Here is a 23,186-nt window from a genome sequence, read left to right as displayed (position 1 = left end):
TGTAAATTTTTAAATTGCTAAGGAACTAGATCTTGACTCTTCTCAACACAAAAAAATGACATTTATGTGACATGATAAAGGTGTTAGCTAACACTACTCCAGTAACCATACTGCAAATTAAAAGTGTATCAAATCAACATGCAAAATACCTCAAATTTATACAGTTGTAATATGTCAAATATACCTCAATAAAATTTCTTTTTCATTTTTGAAAAATAAATTAAGTCACATTCTACAAAACGGCTGTTCTGGAATCTTCAAAATTGTCAAGGTCATGAAAGTCAAGGCAAGAGTGAGGAAGTTTTCCAGTGAAAGAGACTAGAGACTAAGTGAATCCTAGATAGAATTCATTTTGTGCAAAGTGTTGAAAAACTTGAACTAGGTCTCAGGGCAAAAGGTATATAGGAATTCTTTGTAAGATTCTTGTTACAGTTTTGTAACTGTGAAATTGTTTTTAATTTTTTTAAAGACTAGAAGAGTACCCACATAATATTAGCAATATATAAATAGTTACTGAATTAAGTTCTACATTATAACATAGAATTTGAGAGAAAAGACAGACCAGTTTCACATGAAGGTAGAAGTGATGGAGCACTGAGACCCCCTAGTTTCACATGAAGGTACAAGTGATGGAGCGAGACCATTCTGATACCAAATTTATCTTTGGTATCAGTTTCCTCTGTAACAGTAAAGACTGAAGTAAGCATAGGCCTGATATAAGGGAGAAAGAATGGAAAAGGGAGGTAAAGTGGAAAAATTAAAAATTATGTACTGTGGAATATTGATGAACTCCAGTCTGAGAAACAGGTTTTATTTTTCCTATTAAACTGCTCACTCCTCCAAATCCCAATATAGAAAAATACTATGGCAGTGATATGAATAGCTGCTATCAACCTTGTCAGTAGGGCAATAAACTCATTTTTTCTTTCTTTCATCACATACCATGACATATGGAGGAAATATTACCAAAGTGTTTTGACAATAAAAGGGAAAGCAAAGAAATGTTAAGAAGTAACCTGTATCACTTTTTAGAACACCTGTTCTATTAAAGAACCAAAGAAGCAAAATATTTCAAATCTTGGCTAAGTAAGTAAATCTTATACAAAATATAAACTCTATAGGATCACATGAAGTAGTAATGAGTCTTCGTAGAACGTGATATAGTGTATTTTCAAACTCATGGAAAATGAAGGCAGAGATTTCACTCACCATTTCGGGAAGCTTCACCAACATATCTTTACAGCGTACTATACAACTAGATGCTCTTTGAAAATCGCCTTGAGCAATTGCCTGGGAAAGCAAAAAAACAAAATGTCAGTACTGGTTAAAATGAATAAAAAGCTATGTCTAAAAGTCAATTCCGACATATGAACTGCCGTTAAAAGGTCTTGATTTGTTTATTTCTTCTTTTCCAAAGTGGATTCCTACTATTTCTCTTCCCTGATTGCTATGGCTAGGACTACAAAAATTATGTTGAATAACAGTGGTGAGTGGGCACTCGTCTTGTTTCTGACTTTAGAGGAAATGCTTTCAGCTTTTCACCATTTAGGGTGTTTGCTGTGGGTTTGTTGCATATGGCCTTTATTATGTTAAGGTATGCTTACTTTCTGAAGCGTTTTTAATCATAAATGGGTGTTGAGTTTTGTCAAAGGCTTTCTATGCATCTATTGAGATGATCAATTTGTTAATATGGTGTTATCTTCTTCAGCTCCATAATTCAAAAGAATCAATTCTTTGATGCACAAGCCTTCTTTATGGTCCAACTCTCACATCCATTTATTTGTTGTTGTTCAGTGGCCTCGGTCATGTCTGACTATCTGAGACCCTATGGACTGCAGCACACCAGGCTTCCCTGTCCTTCACCATCTCCCAGAACTTGCTCAAATTCATGTCCAAAGAGTCTGTGATGCCATTCAACCATCTTGTCCACTGTCGTCCCCTCCTCCTCCTGCCTTCAACCTTTCTCAGCATCAGGGTCTTTTGTAATGAGTCGGCTCTTCACATCAGGTGGCCAAAATATTGGAGCTTCAGCATCAGTCCTTCCAATGACTACTCAGGACTGATTTGAGCTCCTTGCAGTCCACGGGACTTTCAAGAGTCTTCAACACCACAGTTCAAAACCATCAAATCTTTGGCACTCAGCCTTCTTTATGGAGCAACTCTAACATCCATACATAACTATCGGAAAAACCACAGCTGTGACTATATGGGCCTTTGTCGGGAAAGTAATGTCTCTGCTTTTTAACAGGCTCTCTACGTTTGTCATAGTTTTTCTTCCAAGGAGCAAGTGTTTTCTAATTTCATGGATGCAGTCACCATCCACACTGATTCTGGAGTACAAGGGAAAAAAAGTCTGTCACTGTTCCCATTGTTTCAACATCTACTGGCACGAAGTGATGGGACCGAATGCCATGATCCTAGTCTTTTGAATGCTGTGTTTTAACCCAGTATTTTCACTCTCCTCTATCACCTTGATCAAGAGGCTCTTTAGTTGTTTTTTGCTTTCTGCCATAAGGGTGGTATTTGGAAAACTCAGCAGTGGCCACAGGACTGGAAAAGGCCAGTTTTCATTCCAATCCCTAAGAAAGGCAATGCTAAAGAACATTCAAACTACCGCACAACTGCACTCATCTCACACGCTAGCAAAGTAATGCTCAAAATTCTCCAAGCCAGACTTCAACAGTATGTGAACCATCAACTTAGAGATGTTCATATTGGATTTAGAAAAGGCAGAGGAACCAGAGATCAAATTGCCAACATCTGTTCGATGATCGGAAAAGTGAGAGAGCTCCAGAAAAACATCTACTTCTGCTTCATTGAGTATGCCAAAGCCTTTGACTGTGTGGATCACAACAAACTGTGGAAAATTCTTAAAGAAATGCGGATGACAGGCCACCTGACCTGCCTCCTGAGAAATCTGTATGCAGGTCAAGAAGCAACAATTAGAACTGGATATGGAACAGACCGATTCCAAATCAGAGAAGCAGTACATCAAGGCTGTATATTGTCACCCTGTTTGTTTAACTTATATGCAGAGTACATCATGAGAAATGCTGGGATGGATGAAGCACAAGCGGGAATCAAGATTGCTGGGAGAAATATCAACAACCTCAGATATGCAAATAACACCACACTCACGGCAGAAAGCAAAGCAGAACTAAAGAGCCTCTTGATGAAAATAAAGAGAATGAAAAAGCTGGTTTAAAACTAAACATTCAGAAAACCAAGATCATGGCATCTGGGCCCATCACCTCATGGCAAATACATGGGAAAACAATGGAAAGAGTGAGAGACTTTATTTTGGGGGGCTCCAAAATCACTGCAGGTTGTGATTTTGGAAGAAAAGCTATGACTAACCTAGACAGCATATTAAAAAGCAGAGACATTACTTTGCCAAAAAAGGTCCATTTTGTCAAAGCCATTGTTTTTCCAGTAGTCATGTATGGATGTGAGAGTTGGACTATAAAGAAAGCTGAGCACCAAAGAATTGATGCTTGTGAACTGTGGTGTTGGAGAAGACTCTTGAGAGTCCCTTGACAGCAAGGAGATCCAACCAGTCCATCCTAAAGGAAATCAGTCCTGAATATTCATTGGAAGGACTGATGCTGAAGCTGAAACTCCAATACTTTGGCCACCTGATGCGAAGAGCTGACTCATTTGAAAAGACCCTGAGGCTGGGAAAGACTGAAGGCGGGAGGAGAAGGGGATGACAGAGGATGAGATGGTTGGATGGCATCACCGACTCAACGGACATGAGTTTGAGTAAGCTCTTGGAGTTTGTGATGGACAGGGAGGCCTGGTGTGCTGCAGTCATGGGGTGGCAAGGAGTTGGACACGACTGAGCAACTGAACTGAATTGAAGTGAATACGGGTGGTGTCATCTGCATATCTGAGGTTATTGATATTTCTCCCGGCAATCTTGATTCCAGCTTGTGCTTCAACATCTACAACCATAGTTTTGAGTAGATAGACCTTTGTCAGCAAAGTGGTGACAAAGCAGACTTTTGTCTGCTTTTTAATACACTGTCTAGGTTTGTCCTAGTTTTCCTTCCAAGGAACAGGGGTCTTTTAACATTGTGGCTTCAGTCACCGTCCACAGTGATTTTGGAGCCCAAGAAAATAAAATCTGTCACTGCTTCTATTTTTTTACCCATCTATTTGCTATGAAGTGATGGGACTGGATGCCATGATCTTAGTTTTTTTGAATGTTTAATTTTAAGCCAGGCTTTTCACTCTCATTGAGAGGCTCTTTAGTTCCTCTTCACTTTCTGCCACTAGAGTGGTGTCATCTGATCTGAGGCTGTTGATTATTTTCGCAGCAATCTTGAGTCCAGCTTGTGATTCATTCAGCCCAGCATTTCACATGATGTACTTTGCATTGAAGTTAAATAAACAGGGTGACAATACTGACCTACTCCTTTCCCAATTTTGAATCAGGCTGGTTCTAATGTCTGCTTCTAATCGTTGCTTCTTGACCCGCATACAGGTAACTCAGATGACAGGTAAGGTAGTCTGGTATTCCCATCTCTTTAAGAATTTTCCACAGTTTGTTATGATCCACACAGTCAAAGGCTTTAGCATAGTCAATAAAGCAGATGTTTTTCTGGAATTCCCTTGTTTTCTCTATGATCCAACAAATGTTGGCAATTTGATCTCTGGTTCCTCTGCCTTTTCTAAGTCCAATTTGTACATCTGGAAGTTCTCAGTTCACATACTGCTGAAGCCTAGCTTGAAGGATTTTGAGCATTACCTTACTATAATGCAAAATGAGCACAATGTCCAGTAGTTTGGACATGCTTTAGCATTGCCCTTCTTTGGGACTGGAATGAAAGCTAACTTTTTTCAGTCCTTTTTCCTGCTCATCCTTGCATGAAATGTTCTCTTTATCACTCCAATTTTCTTGAAGAGATCTCTAGTCTTTCTCATTTTATTGTTTTATAATGATTCTTCATTATACCTATCATAATGTTGTTTTAATTATGTATATGAAGAATATCCACTCTCACACATTTATGTAGTTGGAAAACAGTCTTTTCAGATAATTGTGGCTGTTCTCCTTTGATACAACACCAAAACTCAGTAAGTGGCAGTTTCTTAAAGCTTAGTTGTGATGTGAATTCTGGAACCATACAAATGAACTTTTAATAAATGTACTTTTACATTAAAACTCATGGACCTATCTTATCCTGTGAGTCCATCTTTTAACCATGCATGAATTTGTAACAATATGAACTGGAAATTTGGAAAATATTGGTTAACTGAGTTATGTAGATATACCAAAGGTTGACACATTGCATTATAACACGTCCAAAACAAATCATTCATACTCACCACTCTTATTCAACATAGTACTGAAAGTCCCAGCCAGTACAATAGGTTAGAAAAATTATACAGATTTGAAAGGAATAAAATCGTCCCTATCTGTGGATGACATGATAGCCTATATAGACAATTAAAAAAAATTTACCAAAAAATTCTAGAATAAGTGAATTTAGCAAAGAGATAAGATACAAGATTAAGAGTAAAGGGAAAAGTAGGTGATTAAATAGCTAACTCTACCGAGTGCATGCAAGTGTGCTAAGTTGCTTCAATCATGTCTGACTCTTTGTGACCCTATGGACCATAGCCTGCCAGATTCCTCTGCCCATGGGTTTTTCCAGGCAGGAATACTGGAGTGGGTCTCCATTCCTCCTCCAGGGGATCTTCCCAACCCAGGGATCGAACCCACATCTCTTATATCTCCTACGTTGGCAGGTGGTAGTCCTGCCAACTCGTGCCAACCCCACTAGGGGATTGTAAGTAGGAAAAATATGGGAGTCCCTGTAAGTTAATTACTCAAGAAAGCAGGTTTGCTTAATCATAAAACAAAGCAGGCTTGCTCAGCAACAAAACCATGCAACAAAACCATGAGACAAGCCCTCAAACAATAAAATAATGGTGGCATGAGACCAACATCCTGTCCAGTGCACACAATAAATTAATGATCCCTAGGACATGCTCTCTGCACATATTTAAAACAACAACGATAATTTGTGGACCTAGCTTGACCATGTAGGAACAAGAAAACTCCCTTGTCCAACCTGGAAGAGATGATGATGGAAGCATGATATCTACTCAAGAAAGACAAAGAAGGTCTTCTCCCCTTCCTTACTTTTCCTTTGATTATAAAACTGTAGCCCAGTTAGTTCTTGGGGGCACAGCACCCCCTCACCTGCCCACTTATAGCCCTCGTAAATGACTTATTCTAATAAATCACTTATCTAACACTTTGCCTCTCACTAAATTCTTTCTGTACTGAGATATAAACTTCAGAGCCCCCTGAAACACCACCCAATGGTTTCAAATAGACTAAAGCTAATAGTCCAGAAATAAATGTTTACTTTTAGGGTCAACTGATTTTTGACAAGGGTACAAAGACAAGTCAATGAAGAAAGAATAGTCTTTCTTAAAAACTGGTGGTAGGACTGGATATCCAATACAAAAGAATAAAATTGGATCTACCTCATACCATATGAAAAAATGACTCAAAGTGGATCAAAGTCTTAAATGTAAAAGCTAAAAGCTATAAAATTCTTAGACTAAAATAGAGGAGTAAATCTTCCTGATCTTGGTCTCTCTGATATGACAACTAAAGCACAAGCAACAAATGAAAATAATAAATGTCAATTCTTCCCAAATTGATATTTAGGCTGAACAGAATTAAAATGTAAATTCTAGCAAAATTTTTTGGAAATGTGGACAAGATTATTCTAAAATTTATATGTAAAGGAAAAGGAATTAGAATAACTAAAATAATTCTGAAAATAATAAAATGGAAAGAATCACTCTACCCATTTTCAAGACATCATTGGTTATAGCAATCAAGACAGTGTGATAGTGAAAGGGGGATATACCAACACATCAAAAGGAAAGAATAAATATCCCAGAAATACCAATAGATCCACCCACACAAGTATGGACAACTGATATTTAACAAATGTACAAAAGCAATTCAATGGTGGAGGGATAATCTTTTCAACTAAAGGTGCTAGAGCAATTAGATAGCCATAAAAACCTCAACCTAAACCTCACACCTTACAGAAAAATTAACTCAAAATCAAACATAGATTTAAATGTTAAAGGTAAAGCTATAAAACTTTCAGAAGAAAATATAGGAGAATATTTTCATATTTAGGGTTTGGTGAAGAGTTTTCAGACATGACACCTAAAGCATAGTCCATAATAGGAAAAAATCAACTGGACTTAAAATTACTTTTGTCTGCAACCCTATTGAAAGACTTAACAGATAAGTTACAAACTAGAAAATATTTCCAAACACATATTTGCCAAAGAACTCAAATCTAGAATATATAATTTTTAAAATTTACAGTAAAAACATCAAATAGTACAATTAAAAAATGCTCAAGACATGAACAGATATCTCACTTAAAGAGAATATACAAGTGGCAAATAAGTATATGAAAAAGAAATTCAATATCATTAGCCATTAGTGAAATTCAAATTAAAATTGATGAAATAATACCACACATCTAACAGAATAGCTAAAATAAATTAGGCATAATACCAAATGCTTGTAGGCATGCAGAGAATGGGATCTCTCAGATATTGCTGGTGGGAATTAAAATGGCACAGCCACTCCAGAAAATAGTTTGACTTGACAGTTTCTTCAAAAATAAACAGCTAAACATATTCTACCCATTTGATCCAGCATTTGCAGTCCTGGGTATTTATCCACAAAATAAAAATTTATGTTCACACAAAAATCTAAAAAATAAATCTATACACAACTGTTCGTGTCAATTTTATCTGAAAAAGCCAAAATTGGAAACAACCCAAATTCCTTCAATAGTGAATGGATAGACAAATTGTGGCATATCTATATCACAGAATACTACTTACAAAATAAAAAACAAACTATTGATACAGAAAACTTGGATGAATGTCAAAGGAATTATGCTAAGTGGGAAAAGCCAATATGAAAAGGTTACATACTATACCATTCCATTTTTTTAAATTAGTTTATCTATTTTTTAACTTTACAATATTGTATTTGTTTTGCCATACATTGTACATCCACCATGGGTGTACATGATTTCCCCTTCCAGAACCCCCCTTCCACCTCCATCCCCATCCCATCCCTCCAGGTCATTCCGGTGCACCAGCCCCAAGAACCCTGTATCATGCATCGAACCTGGACTGGCGATTCGTTTCATGTATGATAGTTTACATGCTTCAATGCCATTCTCCCATATCATCCTGTCCTCGCCCTCTCCCATGGAGTCCATAATACTGTTCTATTTATCTGTGTCTCTTTTGATGTCTCAAATACAGGGTTATCTTTACCGATTAACTACATACCATATATATGTGTTAGTATACTGTACTGGTGTTTTTCTTTCTGGCTTACTTCACTCTGTATAATAGGTTCCAGTTTCATCCACCTCATTAGAACTGATTCGAATGCATTCTTTTTAATAGCTGAGTAATATTCCATTGTGTATATGTACCACAGCTTCCTTATCCATTCGTCTGCTGATGGGCATCTAGGCTGCTTCCATGTCCTGGCTATTATGAACAGTGCTGCGATGAATATTGGGGTACACGTGTCTCTTTCACTTCTGCTTTCCTCAGTGTGTTTGCCCAGCAGTGGGACTGCTGGGTCATATGGCAGTTCTATTTCCAGTTGTTTGAGGAATTTCCACACTGTTCTCCATAGTGGCTGTACTAGTTTGCATTCCCACCAACAGTGTAAGAGGGTTCCCTTTTCTCCACACCCTCTCCAGCATTTATTGCTTTTTGACTTTTGGATAGCAGCCATTCTGACTGGCATGAAATGGTACCTCATTGTGGTTTTGATTTGCATTTCTCTGATTTTTCAATTTTTCAATTTTTTAGTACTTGCATTAAAGTAACAACAAAGGATATTAACATTTAAAAGCAAACAAAATTACCACAAAGTGTTCTCTTTTTATACAGTCAACCTAATTTGAGTAAACTCCGAGAGATAATGGGGGACAGAGGACCCTGGTGTGCTATAGTATATGGGGGGTCACAAAAAAGTTGGACATGACTTAGTGACAACAAAGTTTTGGGTAGGGAGTGTTAGACTAAAAGTCAGAGAATCGTGGTTCTAGTCTTAGATCTTTAATTAACTCACATCGTCTCTCTGAACCTCAGTTTCATCATTTAAAAAATGAGAAGGAATTAAAACCTAACTAAATGGGTAATATCTCATATTCATGGATCAAAACACTTAACATTATTAAGATAGCAATACTCCTCAAACTGATCCACAGATTCAGTGGTTTTCTTATCAAAATTCCAGCTGGCTTTGTTGCAAAACTTAACAAGCTTTTCCTAAAATTCATATGGAAATACGAGAGACGAGAAGAGTCAAATAATCCTGAAAAATAGCAAAGCTGGAAAATTCACCCTTCCTTATATCAAAACTGACTACACAGCTACTGTACTCAAGACACCATTACACTGGTATAAGGACAAACATATACATCAATGGAACAGAATCAACAGTTTAGAAATAAATCTTCACATTTCTGATCAATTAATTTTTGACAAGGGTGATAAAACCATTCAATGGGGAAAGAACAGTCTTCAATAAATGGTGCTAGGACAACTAGAGCTGCTGCTGCTGCTAAGCCACTTCAGTCGTGTCCGACTGTGCGACCCCATAGACGGCAGCTCCCCTGTCCCTGGGATTCTCTAGGCAGGACAACTAGAGAGTTACATGCAAAAGAATGCAAACGGACATACATGAAAATTAACTTGAAATGGATCAAGACCTAAATGTAAATTCTAAATCTATAAAATGCCTAGATATGAAGAAATTACAGCCCTCAGAGACTAGTGGCAGAAGTGTAAAATGGTACAAAGCCACTGTGGAAAACAGCCTAGCAGTTTCACAAAAGGTTAAACAGAGTTATCGTGTTATTGAGAAATTCTATTTCTAGGTATGCATCCAAGAGAAATAAAAACATGTACATGCAAAAATCTGTACATGAATGTTCACAGTAGCATTATTTACAATAGCTCCAAATTGAAAACAATCCAAATGTTCATTAATAGCTGAATGGATAAACAAAATGTGGTATATCCACATAGTACAATAATATTTGGTAATAAAAAAATACTGATACATGCTACAACATAGATTGGGTTTCCCTTGTGGCTCAGCTGGTAAAGAACCTGCCTGCAATGCAGGAGACCTGGGTTTGATCCTTGGGTTGGGAAGATCTCCTGGAGAAGGGAAAGGCTACCCACTCCAGTATTTTGGCCTGGAGACTGTATAGTCCATGGGGTCGCAAACAACTGGACATGACTGAGTGACTTTCACTTTCACAACATAGATTAAACTTGAACACATGTTAAGTAAAAGCTAAGCACAAAAGATCAATTGTTATATGATCTCGTTTATATGAAATGTCCAGAACAGATAAATCTATACAGACAGAAAGTAGATTAGTGGTTGCTAGGTCAGGAGGAATAGGGAGTGACTGGAATGGATAGAGGATTTCTTTTGGGGTAATGAAAATGTTTTAAACTTAAGATTGTGCTAAAAGTTCTACAATTGTATGAATCTACTGAAACCACTGAATTGTATTTTTAAATGTGTGAATTTTACAGTATACGAATTATATTCTGTGAAGTTGTTAAAAAATAAAAATAAGATTAGATGATTTTTAAGTTCTCTTTCATTTCCAGAATTACATAATTCCAGAGAGTAAACTCATCACAGCTTATATTTTGTCAACTTAAAATGCACACTGAACAGCATGGTGACGAAGGAAACCTATAAGCCAAACGGAGGTAAAGTACAACTCTGAACACTGACATCAGCACATTTTTAGAAAATATTAGCAAACAACCCAGAATAATTGCAAATGTGAAGGCTGTTTTGGGGCAATACTTTAGGTATTGGAGAAGGAAATGGCAAACCACTCCAGTATTCTTGCCTGGAGAATTCCATGGATAGTGGAGCCTGGTAGGCTATCGTTCATGGGGTCGCAAGGAGTCAGAAATGACTGAACGACCAATACACTTTAGGCATACTGTAAATGTAAGAGAGTCACAGAGATAAGTGTTTCAAATAGAGACCACTGCCACAAATAAATGATAGATATTACATGCAGTGGTTGAAAATAAGGATTAGTTATCTCTTTTCAATTTCATCTACCCCAATAAATACCAATTACCATTAGTAATGTCACCTTCAGCTATAAAACAGATTTAAAAGGTCAAATATAATACAGAATAAAAGACCAATGACACCTGACTTTCTTCTAATAGGTTATATCTCATCGCTTTTGCATTTATATATAGAAAATACCCCATTGTAAAGCTCTGGTGACTATGATACCTACTGCCTCTGCTTGGTAAGAAAGCACTTTCAAAAGGTCCTTCTCCACAGTAGTCTTATGCATAATCATATGTTCCTCAGTGGGGCTCCTCTCAGTTAACTTGAAATATAGCTGCTCCAGGCTCTGGAAAATAAACCACAATACAATGTAATGATGAGAATAACCACAACTGCTACTAACAGTTAAAAATCAATAGTAACTTACAGTTATGGCAGATTGAAAAAAATCATCAGCAAGCGCCACATTTCCAACATTCAACCACCCTTTTCCTGTTTTGATATTCATCTGGAAGAAAGAAGGTACAAAATAATTGTTAAAAATTCACACCTCAAGGACTTTCAAGATAGCAGAGGAATAAGATGGGGAGATTACCCTCCCCACTCAACAAATACATCAAAAATTCATCTGAATATGGAACAACTTCTACAGAATGCCTCCTGAACACCAGACTTCCAAAAAGGCAAGCCAACCTCCTCACAACGAGGTACAGCAAAAGATAAAGATAAGAAAACAGACAAGATTTCAGGACAGGGACCTGTGCCCCTGGGAAGGAGTCTCGAAGGAGGAAAAGTTTCCACACACTCAGAAACCCCCTCAGAGGAGCGGTCAGGGGGGAGCTTTGGAAACTCCGAGGGGAACACAGCAACAGGTGCTTAGAAGGCAAAACGGATATAATTCACCAGAGTTCGTTGTCAAACAGCACTTTCCAGCAGAGAAGCAGCTTACATGCCCTCCACGACGACTGGGGCTGGATGCTCAGGCTCAGGCTTCAGGGGTCAGACCCCAGGGAGAGGATCAGGGTTGGCTACCATCAAGATACTCTGAGGGGACTAGTACAACACAGCTGAGGGAGTCCAGGGAAAATCATGGGCCAGACAGAGAGGCAAGAGATCATTGCTGTGGGAACGCTCTAACTACACACACTCCCAGAATCCAGCACCTCGCCTTTGCAAGCGCCATAGGTGGGATGAGTCGGTTGCGGTCTACGAAAGTAGAAAAGCCACTGCAAGGGCTAGAAGCAGAGGACAGGAGGCCACTCCAATCTCAACCCCAATGGTTGCAAGTGCCACCAAGCTGTGAGCAGGCACAGGTCACAGTGACCTGTGGGAGCCTGAGCAGTTTGACCTCAGAATGGGAGAAAAGAATTGCAAATGAGATATCTGACAAAGCATTAATCTCTAAAATATACAAGGAGCTCATGCAGCTCAATACCAGAAAAACAAACAACCCAAACAAAAAGTGGGCAGAAGATCTAAACAGACATTTCTCCAAAGAAATGGCTAATAAACACATGAAAAGATGCTCAACATCACTCATTATTAGAGAAGTGCAAATCAAAACTGCAATGAGATATCACCTCACACCAATCAGAATGATATAATCAAAAAATCTATAAACAATAAATGCTGGAGAAGATGTGGAGAAAAGAGAACTCTCTTGTATTGTTGGTGAGAATGTAAACTGATACAGTGACTATGGAGAACAGTATGGATATTCCTTAAAAAACTAGGAATAAAACTACCATATGACCCAACAATCTCAATACTGGGCACATACCCTGAGGAAACCATAACAGAAAAAGACACAAGCACCCAAATGTTCATTGCAGTGCTATCTACAATAGCTAGGACAATGGACATAGATATCCATTGACAGATGAATGGATAAAGAAGTTTGGGTATCTATATATAATGGAATATTACTCATCCACAAAAAGGAAAACATTTGAGTTAGTCCTAATGAGGTGGATGAACTTAGAGCCTATTATACAGAGTGAAGTAACTCAGAAAGAGAAAGATAAATACAGTATATTAACGCATATATATGGAATCTAGGGCTTCCCTGGTGGCTTGGACAGGAAAGAATCTGCCTGCAATGCAGGGGACCTGGGTTCAGTCACTGGGTTGGGAAGATCCCCTGGAGAAAGGAATGGCAACCCACTCCAGTATTCTTGCCTGGAGAATTTCATGGACAGAGGAGCCTGGAGGGCTACAGTCCAGGGGGTCACAGTCAGACATGACTAAGTGACTAACACTTTCACTTTCCTATGGAATCTAGAAAGATGGCATTGATGAACCCACTTGCAGGGCAGCAATGGAGACGCAGACATAGAGAACAGACTTGTAGACACAGTAGCAGAAAAAGAGAGTGGGACAACTAGAGAGAATAGCATTGAAACATATACAGTACCATATGTAAAACAGATAACCAGTGGGAATTTGCTGTATGATGGAGGAAGCTCAAATTCGGTGCTCTGTAACAATGTAGAAGGGTTGGATGGGGTGGGAGGGAGGTTCAAGTGGGTGGAGAAATACATATGCCTGTGGCTGATTCATGCTGATGTATGTTAGAAACCAACACAATATTGTAAAGCAAGTATCCTCCAATTAAAAATTAATAAATTTTAAAAATTTACACCTCTTCTAAATTGGCTGATGATTATATCAGGTAAAATATTTAATCCTCTGTCCAGATTCAGTAGTGTAATCCACAGAAAACAAAAACGTAACAGCATTTATTGGAATCCTATGTTCTGCATGGAACTCCATAATTAAAGAAAAATGGTCTTAAAAGCAATAATAAAAAATTTATAGACTTGAAAACACATCTTCTAAGAAATATTAAAAGAAAACATTGGGATAATTTAGACAAGAAGAGAAAGTTCTAAAAATTAACGCCTCACATACTTGAAGAAACTTCTATGATAAGCACTAGATTATAATAAGGCAACATACCTGGGATCTGGTATTTAATTATATCTCTAATAAAAATTTTCTTAGTTCAGTAAATGCTTATTATATATCCATTACATGCCAGGCACCCCAAAGAAGCTCACACAATTATAACTGAAAGACATCTAAATAAATAGTTGATGAGTAATATGCACAAATACTGTGGAAGCAAACAAGAACTGAATCAAGATGGAGGATTGAGCATACACTATAGCCACCCCTTCTATTACAAATCCCTAGAAATGATGTGTATATATAGTATATACTATCATATACTAGAAATTATATATAATATCATATAAATATATATTATGATACAGATCATATATATTATATCCTTTCTAGGGATTTACATATTTTTATAGAAATAATATGAATATATTCATATTTTCATATTAAAATAGTCCTGAAAAAATAGAGTATTTTTAGTTGATTTGAAATTATGAAGAACCTCTGAAAAATAAGACAGCAAATGGACTGAGGCAAAAACCTACATGCTAAAATGCACAAAAATGCAAAATATGGAAACATTCTGGATGTGAACAGTAGGAGTATCAGGCAGTAGGCTTCACTCCCAAAAAAAAGACTTTCCCCTCCTCCTCAGAAACAGTGAGTATGATCACTTAGACTAGAAAAAAGTAGAGTTCCAGATGGCTGACAACACATGTCAGTGCAAAATCTCTGGTCCTAAGTCTCGATCAGTTATTGGACTCAGGTTACATTAAATAGTGTGACACACTATTCACAGAAAACTACCAAGGACTCTCAAATCAAATATAAGCAAGAATCATCAAATTTTTGAGGGAAACCAATAATATGAAAGGACAACCCACTCAACAAACAGAATACCTGAGGAAATAGAATTAGGACAGCTAGTAGATGCAAACATAAAGAGAATTATCATTATCATCCACAGAATTAAATAGCAGTCACAAACAATAAAATGCTTTTAGTTACCATTCTTTGAAATCAATAAAGCCAAAAATGCAAATGTGAGATGTAACTGAAGTTGGAAGGTTAATGATGAGGAAAGGGAGAGAGAATGATAAAGGTACTAATATCCTCAGAGTTGAAAGTAAAGATGTACTCTCTGGGACTTCCCAGATGGTCCAGTGGTTGGGAATCTGCCTGTCAATGAAGGGTACGCAGGTTTGGTCCCTGGTCTGAGAAGATCCCACATGCTGTGGGGCAACTGGGCCATGCACCATAACGACTGAGCCTGCTTGCCCAGAGCCTGTGCTCCACGTAAGAGAAGCCACCGCAATGAGAAGCCCATGCCCGGCAAAGAAGAGTAGCACCCCCACTCACCACAACTAGAGAAAGCCTGCATGTAGCACGGAAGACCCAGCACAGTTCAAAAAAATTAATTAATTAATTTTAAAAATATATACTCTCCAAAATTGATGAAGTAAGAAATAAATACTTGAATAAATAAAAATAAATAAATTTAAATTTAAATAATAATTATTAACATAAATCAAAGAGTATAATATAACTAACAAAAACTGAAAGGCAGAGTCAGGGAGGCAATATGTAATATGAGATAAATCTTCACATATCTGTGGAAAGAAACAGACAATACATGAAGCTGATGAATCAAAAATTAATTATTGTAGGCTGAATTGTATCGCCCCCTCCCCATCCAAAAATTTATATGTTGAAGCCCTAGTGTGACTGTATTTGAAGATAGGGCCTTTAACAAATTGATGAATTTAAAATGACACCATTAAGGTGTGCCCTAATCCAATCTGATTGGTATCCTCTGTAAGAAGAAATCTGGATACACAAAGGGACACCAGGGATGTGCACACACAGAGGGCACAGCCAAAAGGCAGCCATCTGCAACCCAAAAAGAGAGGCCTCAGAAGAAAACAAACTTTCCAACACCTTGATCTTAGACCTGATTTTAGATTGTGATCTTTGACAGAATTGTGAGAAAATGAATTCCCATTGTTTAGACCACCCACTCCATAGTATTTTCTTACGGCAGCCTAGCAAACTAATACAGTGATACAAGCATATGATTAAGATATATGGAAGTAAACATGACAAGTAAAAACAAAAATGGTTATGAGTAACAGCCTTAAAATAGGAAAAGATACACGCACAAGGCAATTCATTGTGGCACCCAAATGTCTACCAAAGAGGGCGGGTTGAATATAAAGTACACACACCAACTGAATAATAAATACCATGTAGCTATAAAAATGAAGAATATGTCTATATACTGCTATGGAGTGATCTCTAGGATATAATGTTAAGTTGGGTAAGAAAAAAAAGGAAGGATCTACCCTACAGTACAGGGAAATCTGCTCAATGTTATGTGGCAGCCTGGATGGGAGGGGAATTTGGGGGGAAATGGATACATGTATACGTATCGCTGGAAAAGTGTGCCTTAGGAAGCATCACTATGAACAAAGCTAGTGGAATTCCAGCTGAGCTATTTCAAAACCTAAAAGATGATGCTGTGAAAGTGCTACACTCAATGTGCCAGCAAATTTGGACAATTCAGCAGTGGTCACAGGACTGGAAAAGGTCAGTTTTCATTCTAATCCCTAATCAGGGCAATGTAAAAGAATGTTCAAACTACCGTACAATTGCACTCATTTCACATGCTAGCAAGGTAATGCTCAAAATACTTCAAGTTAGGCTTCAACAGTACGTGAACTGAGAACTTCCAGATGGTAGAAGCTGGATTTAGAAAAGGCAGAGGAACCAGAGATCAAATTGCCAACACCCACTGGATCATAGAAAACAGCAAGAGAATTTCAGAAAAACTTCTGCCTCATTGACTATGCTAAAGCCTTTGACTGTGTGGATCATGACAAACTGTGGAAAATTCTTCAACAAATGGGAACACTACACTCCCTCACCTGCCTCCTGAGAAACCTGTATGCAGGTCAAGAAGTAACAGTTAGAACTGGACATGGAACAATGGACTGGTACAAAATTGGGAAAGGAGTACATCAAGGCTATATTTAACATATTCAGAGTACATAATGTGAAATGCTGGGATGGATGAAGCTCAAGTCAGAATCAAGATTTCCGGGAGAAATATCAATAACCTCAGATAGGCAGATGACACCACCCCAGGGCAAAAAGTGAAGAGGAACTCTTGAAGAGCCTCTTGACGAAGGTGAAAGGGGAGAGTGAAAAAGCTAGCTTAAAACTCAACATTAAAAAACTAAGATCATGGCATCCAGTCCCATCACTTCATGGCAAATAGATGGGAAAACAATGGAAACAGTGACAGACTTTATTTTCTTGGGCTCCAATATCACTACAGATGATGACTGCAGCCATGAAATTAGATGACATTTGCTCCTTGGAAGAAAAGCTATGACCAACCAAGACAGCATATTAAAAAGCAGAGACATTACTTCACTGACAAAGGTCCATGGTTTTTCCAGTAGTCATGTAGAGATGTGAGAGTTGGACCATAAAGAAGGCTGAGTGCCAAAAAATTGATGCTTTCAACCTGTGGTGTTGGAGAAGACTCCTGAGAGTCCCTTGGACTGCAAGGAGATCAAACCAGTCAATCCTAAAGGAAATCAGTCCTGAATAATCATTGGAAGGACTGATGCTGAAGCTGGAGCTCCAATACTTTGGCCATCTAGTGAGAAGAGCCAACTCACTGGAGAAGACTCTGATGCAGGAGGAGAAGGGGATGACAGAGGATGAGATGGCTGGATGGCATCACTGACTTAATGGACATGAATTTGAGTAAACTCCGGGAGATGGTTAAGACAGGGAAGCCTGGCATGCTGCAGTCCATGGGGTCTCAAAGAGTCAATCACGACTGAGCGACTGAACAACAACAAATCATAAGCATGTACGCTCAGTCATGTCCAACTCTTTGTGATCCTATAGACTACAACCCACCAAGTCTTCTGTCCATGGGATTCTCCAGGAAAGAATACAGTAATCAAAGTTAACTGTAGTGATCTCAGAATAAAGTAAACTATTATTTTCCAAAAAATGGTGGAGAAAAGTATACATATGGAATGTTACCAACTATCTAAGAGCCTTGAGGCAGGTTCCTAGATAAACAGGTATTCTTAGATAAATAGGTAAGTATATTCTTATAGGTATTCTAGATAAACAGGTAAGATATTCTTAGATAAATAGGTATGAATACCTATTTGCTTATATTTTAAAACCAAAAGGAAAGACAAATATTCTATGCTATCACTTACGCGAGGAATCTAAAAGATAAAACAAACAAATACATATAACAAAACAGAAACAAGCTCACAGATATAGAAAAGAAACTAGTGGCCAGCAGTGAGAGGGAAGAAGGGACAAGAAAGGGGTTGGGGATAAAGAGATACAAACTACTATGTATAAAATAAATAAGGAACAGAGATATATTGTACAGCACAGGGACATATAGCCATTATTTTATAATAACTTTAAATGGAGTATAATCTATAAAAATACTGAATCACTATGTTGTACACATGAAACTAATACTATAAATAATGCTTCAATAAAATACATGTGTACATGCACGCATACATACCTGTATTTATCAAACATGTTTGTACACATATTTATACACACACACACATGCATACATACATGTCTATCAAAGGATTGGTTACATACCATCACCGACTCAATGGACATGGACATGAATCTGAGCAAACTCTGGGAGACAGTGAAGGACAGGGAAGCCTAGTGTGCTCTAGTCCATGGGTCACAAGGAGATGACTTAGTGACTTAACAACTACAATCAAAAGGATAAACAAAATAGGTATCTACAGGGGAAGGGAGGGAACAGCATGAAAAGGACAGAGATAGAAGCTAGACTTAGTAGATTTGACTTGACTTCAGAACCATGTCAATATTTTACATAATTATAAAACAAAATTAAATCAAAATGGGTAAGAGGGAAGCAATCACAAAAATCAAAAGCAAATAAAAGCAAATAAATCAAGCTATCAAGTTGACAGCATAATCATAGAGAAAGGAATTTTTGACATAATTTTAAAACAATATTTTAATAATACTGAAACAATATTTTGACTGTACATTCCTAGTGGGATACACCTTTAAGAACAAAACTGCAAAAAAATTCCTAACCATTTTTAGAAATCATTCTTCATAATAATATTGATATTGCTATATTCTGAAACTGTTATAAAAATACATTTTTAGGATAAAAGAGGTTATTCATTATATTAATGTTTAGCACCAAGATTTTTAGAACCAGAGACACAAATATAAAATCAAGAAACTAAGTAAAAAAAAAAGAAGCTAAGTAAAACACTATAATCCTAAATAGCAATTGCAAATATCAGTAAGAACTCATTATGTACTTTCTTTTAAAAAAAAAAATGTACTTCATAGCTCTGTCAACTTAAAAAGTCTAGAAACAATGCCAGTGCAATAGCAATGAGCACTTGTAACACTCAGACTCTTGTTTCTACATAACACTCTCCACTAAAAGGAAACAGGGCTCCTCAGAGGAATGGCTGATTCCAGGTCTAGAGCAGGAACTCGACAAGATAAACCTGGGTAACTTGTCATATCAGAAACCAAATAAAACTATTAAAAACTGCTCAGTTCATGCCAAAAGACTCAGAACCACTTAAAGAGGATCCTACTAGCCCAAAGTAGGACACTGTGCTTCAGTAAGAATAATAACTACAAAGGATTGAGTCACTAAGGATGTTAAAATCCATGAATTCACAATGTTAAAAAAAAACACTTAGTCATCATTAAAGGATATTAGAGAACCAACTCATTATTCTAAAAACTGTTAAATAAAGGGGAAGAGTCACGACTTTCTCAGACAAGTATACTTCAGAGTGACCAAATCGTTGATGAAAGCTTCTCTCTATTCCAGTTAATAAACAAAGAAGGAATACAGAGTTAGAATATGCAAATCCCCAGAAATAATGGATCTAGGGATAACAATCATCAAAGGGCACTACACAACAGAAGAGAAACAACAGACATTACTGCCTCCTGATGGAAGTACACCATACCGCCAATGAATTCTTGACAAAAATGAACCTGAATAAGATCAAGCTTCTAAACCTAACTACTAGTTTTCTGGAAAAATAGAAAACAAAGTACTGTATTAAACAATACACTTATGATATAGTTATTAGAATGCAGAATTTAGGAAACTATAGAATATATTAACAAAATACAAGGTGCAAATTTAATGCTGATTCTAAAAACCAACTGGACCAATTATTTTTGCACTGAATATCACTGAACAGGTGCAGAAGTTAAAAGCTTAGCATTAGCTTTCTTCAAATAAAGCATTAGCTTTATTTCAAAAATAAAAAAAAAAATAAAAAAATAAAAACCAACTGCAAAGAAGCAAGGGTGGAAGAGGATAAGCATGAGAAGTTGCAGGGAGGGAAGACTGGATATTTTATGATTTTAGAAAAATCCTTATTAAATTTTATTAGGTAAAATAATAGGTATGGGGGTTTTTTGGAATAAAAAATCTTGGCTTTAAGAGACATGTACTGAAATATTTATGGGCAAAATAATGTTTTTTTGGATTTGTTTCAAAATAATCCATGGGACCAGGGGCTTGCTATTAGGAGAGATATAGAACAAACAAGAGTGGTGGTGAGTTGATGATTACTCTAGCTGAGTGATGAGTAAATAGGGGAATCATACTATATCTTCTACTTTGTGTGTACATTTGAGCTTTTCAATAAAATACTGTTTTAAAATACTGGGAAAAATATTTTCCATTAAAAACATACTTGCTCATAGGGAGCAAGACAGAGGGTAGAAAGGGGTGGAGTAGAAAACTATTACTTTTGACTACTTTCATTACTTTTCATAAATTCTGAATTTTAAGTTCAACCAATATTTACTCCACAGAATCACTGTACTAACAACTACAGTACTACTGAGACCTCTAATGGTAATAGATATAATTATTATGAAAGTAACATTGATAGTATGAAAAGACAAAAAGATACGACACTGGAAGATGAGACTCCCAGGTCAGCAGGTGTCCAATATACTCTTGGGGAAGAGCAGAGAAATAGCTCCAGAAAGAATGAAGAGGCTGGGCTGAAGCAGAAACAATGATCAGTTGTGGATGCGTCTGGTGCTGAAAGTAGAGTCCGATGCTATCAGGAACAATATTGCATAGGAATCTGGAATGTTAGACCCATGAATCAAGGTAAATTGGACATGGTCAAGCAGGAGATGGCAACAGTCAACACTGACATTTTAGAAATCAGTGAACTAAAATTGATGGGAATGGGAGAATTTAATTCAGATGACCGTTATACCTACTACTGTGGGCAAGAATCCCTTAGAAGGAATGGAGTAGCCCTCATAGTCAACAAGAGTCCAAAATGCAGTGCTTGGGGGGCAATCTCGAAAACGACAAAATGATCTCTGTTCGTTTCCAAGGCAAATCATTTAATACCACAAAAATCCAAGTCGATGCCCAAACCACTAAATGCCAAAGAAGCTGAAGTTGAACGGTTCTATGAAGACCTACAACACTTTCTAGAACACCAAAAAAAGATGTCCTTTTCATCATAGGGGACTGGAAGGCCGAAGTAGGAAGTCAAGAGATAACTGGAGCAACAGGCAAGTATGCCCCTGGAGTACAAAATGAAGCAGGGCAAAGGACAACAGTTTTGCCAAGAGAATGCACTGGTTATAGCAAACACCCTCTTCCAACAACAGAAGAGACAACTCTACATACACATGGACATCACCAGATGTCAATACCGAAATCAGACTGATTATATTCTTTGCAGCCAAAGATGGAAAAGCTCTCTACAGTCAGCAAAAACAAGACCGGGAGCTGACTATGGCTCAGATCATAAACTCCTTATTGCCAAATTCAGACTTAAATTGAAGAAAGTAGGGAAAACCATCAGGCCATTCAAGTACGACCTAAATCAAATCCCTTACGGTTATACAGTGGAAGTGACAAATAGATTCAAGGGATTAGATCTGATAGACAAAGTGCCTGAAGAACTGTGGATGGAGGTCTGTAACACCATACGAGAGGTGGTGACCAAAACCATCCCCAAGAAAAAGAAATGCAAGAAGGCAAAGTGGTTGTCTGAGGGGGCCTTACAAATAGTTGAGAAGAGAAAGGCAAAGGAGAAAGGGAAAGATATGCCCAACTGAATGCAGAGTTCCAGAGAACAGCAAGGAGAGAAAAGAAAGCCTTTTTGAGTGAACAAGCCAAAGAAATAAGAGGAAAACTAGAAATCTCTTCAAAAAAATTAGAGATACCAAGGGAACATTTCATGCAAAGATAAACACAATAAAAGAGAGAAACAGTAAGGACCTAGCAGAAGTAGAAGACATTAAGAAGAGGTGGAAAGAATAAACAGAAGAACTACACCAGAAAGGTCTTATTGACCTGGATAAGCACGATGGTGTGTGTGGCCACTAACCTAGAGCCAGACATCTTGGAGTATGAAATCAAGTGGGCCTTAGGAAGCATTACTATGAACAAAGCTAGTGGAGGTGATGGAATTCCAGCTGAGCTATTTCAAACCTAAAAGATGATGCTGCACTCAATATGTCAGCAAATTTGGAAAACTCAGCAGAGGCCACAGGACTGAAAAAGGTCAGTTTTCATTCCAATCCCAAAGAAAGGCAATATCAAAGAATGTTCAAACTACCATACAATTGTCCTCATTTCACACGGTAGCAAGGTAATGCTCAAAATCCTTCAAGCTAGGTTTCACCAGTACATGAACCAAAAAATTCCAGATGTTCAAGCTGGATTTAGAAAAGGCAGAGGAACCAGAGATCAAATTGCCAACATGTGCTTGATCATACAGAAAGCAAGGTAATTCCAGAAAAACACCTACTTCTGCTTCACTGACTACATTAAAGCTTTTGACTGTGTGGATCACAAGCTGTGGAAAATTCTTAAAGAGATGGGAATACCAGATCACCTTACCTATCTCATGAGAAACCTGTATGTAGGTCACGAAGCAACATTTAGAACTGGACATGGAACAAAGGACTGGTTGAAAATTAGGAAAGGAGTACATCAAGGTTGTATATTGTCACCCAGCTTATATAACTTATATGCGGAGTACAACATGTGAAATGACAG

The 23,186-nt window shown here is 37.5% G+C and overlaps 1 protein-coding gene across 20 annotated transcripts in view; it reads right to left on the bottom strand.

Annotated features, from left to right (window-relative positions):
- Positions 1-23,186, bottom strand: part of TEX11 (testis expressed 11) — a 196,489-nt gene that overhangs the window by 138,398 nt on the left and 34,905 nt on the right. For all 20 annotated transcript variants that reach the window (XR_014075955.1, XR_014075957.1, XR_014075951.1 and 17 more), the window contains 3 exons: positions 11,580-11,660; positions 11,379-11,498; positions 1,210-1,290 (listed from right to left, as the gene is read on the bottom strand). Coding sequence is in view for 10 of the 20 variants with exons in the window: in XM_081566316.1 (XP_081422442.1) it covers positions 1,210-1,290; positions 11,379-11,498; positions 11,580-11,660 (282 nt within the window). In the remaining 10 variants the exon portion in view is untranslated. The remainder of the gene's footprint in view (positions 1-1,209; positions 1,291-11,378; positions 11,499-11,579; positions 11,661-23,186) is intronic.

This window comes from Giraffa tippelskirchi, chromosome X (assembly GCF_054371585.1).
Source record: "Giraffa tippelskirchi isolate mGirTip1 chromosome X, T2T-mGirTip1v1.2.pri, whole genome shotgun sequence".
Classification (NCBI taxonomy): domain Eukaryota; kingdom Metazoa; phylum Chordata; class Mammalia; order Artiodactyla; family Giraffidae; genus Giraffa; species Giraffa tippelskirchi.
This window is presented reverse-complemented; position numbering and strand designations above follow the sequence as displayed.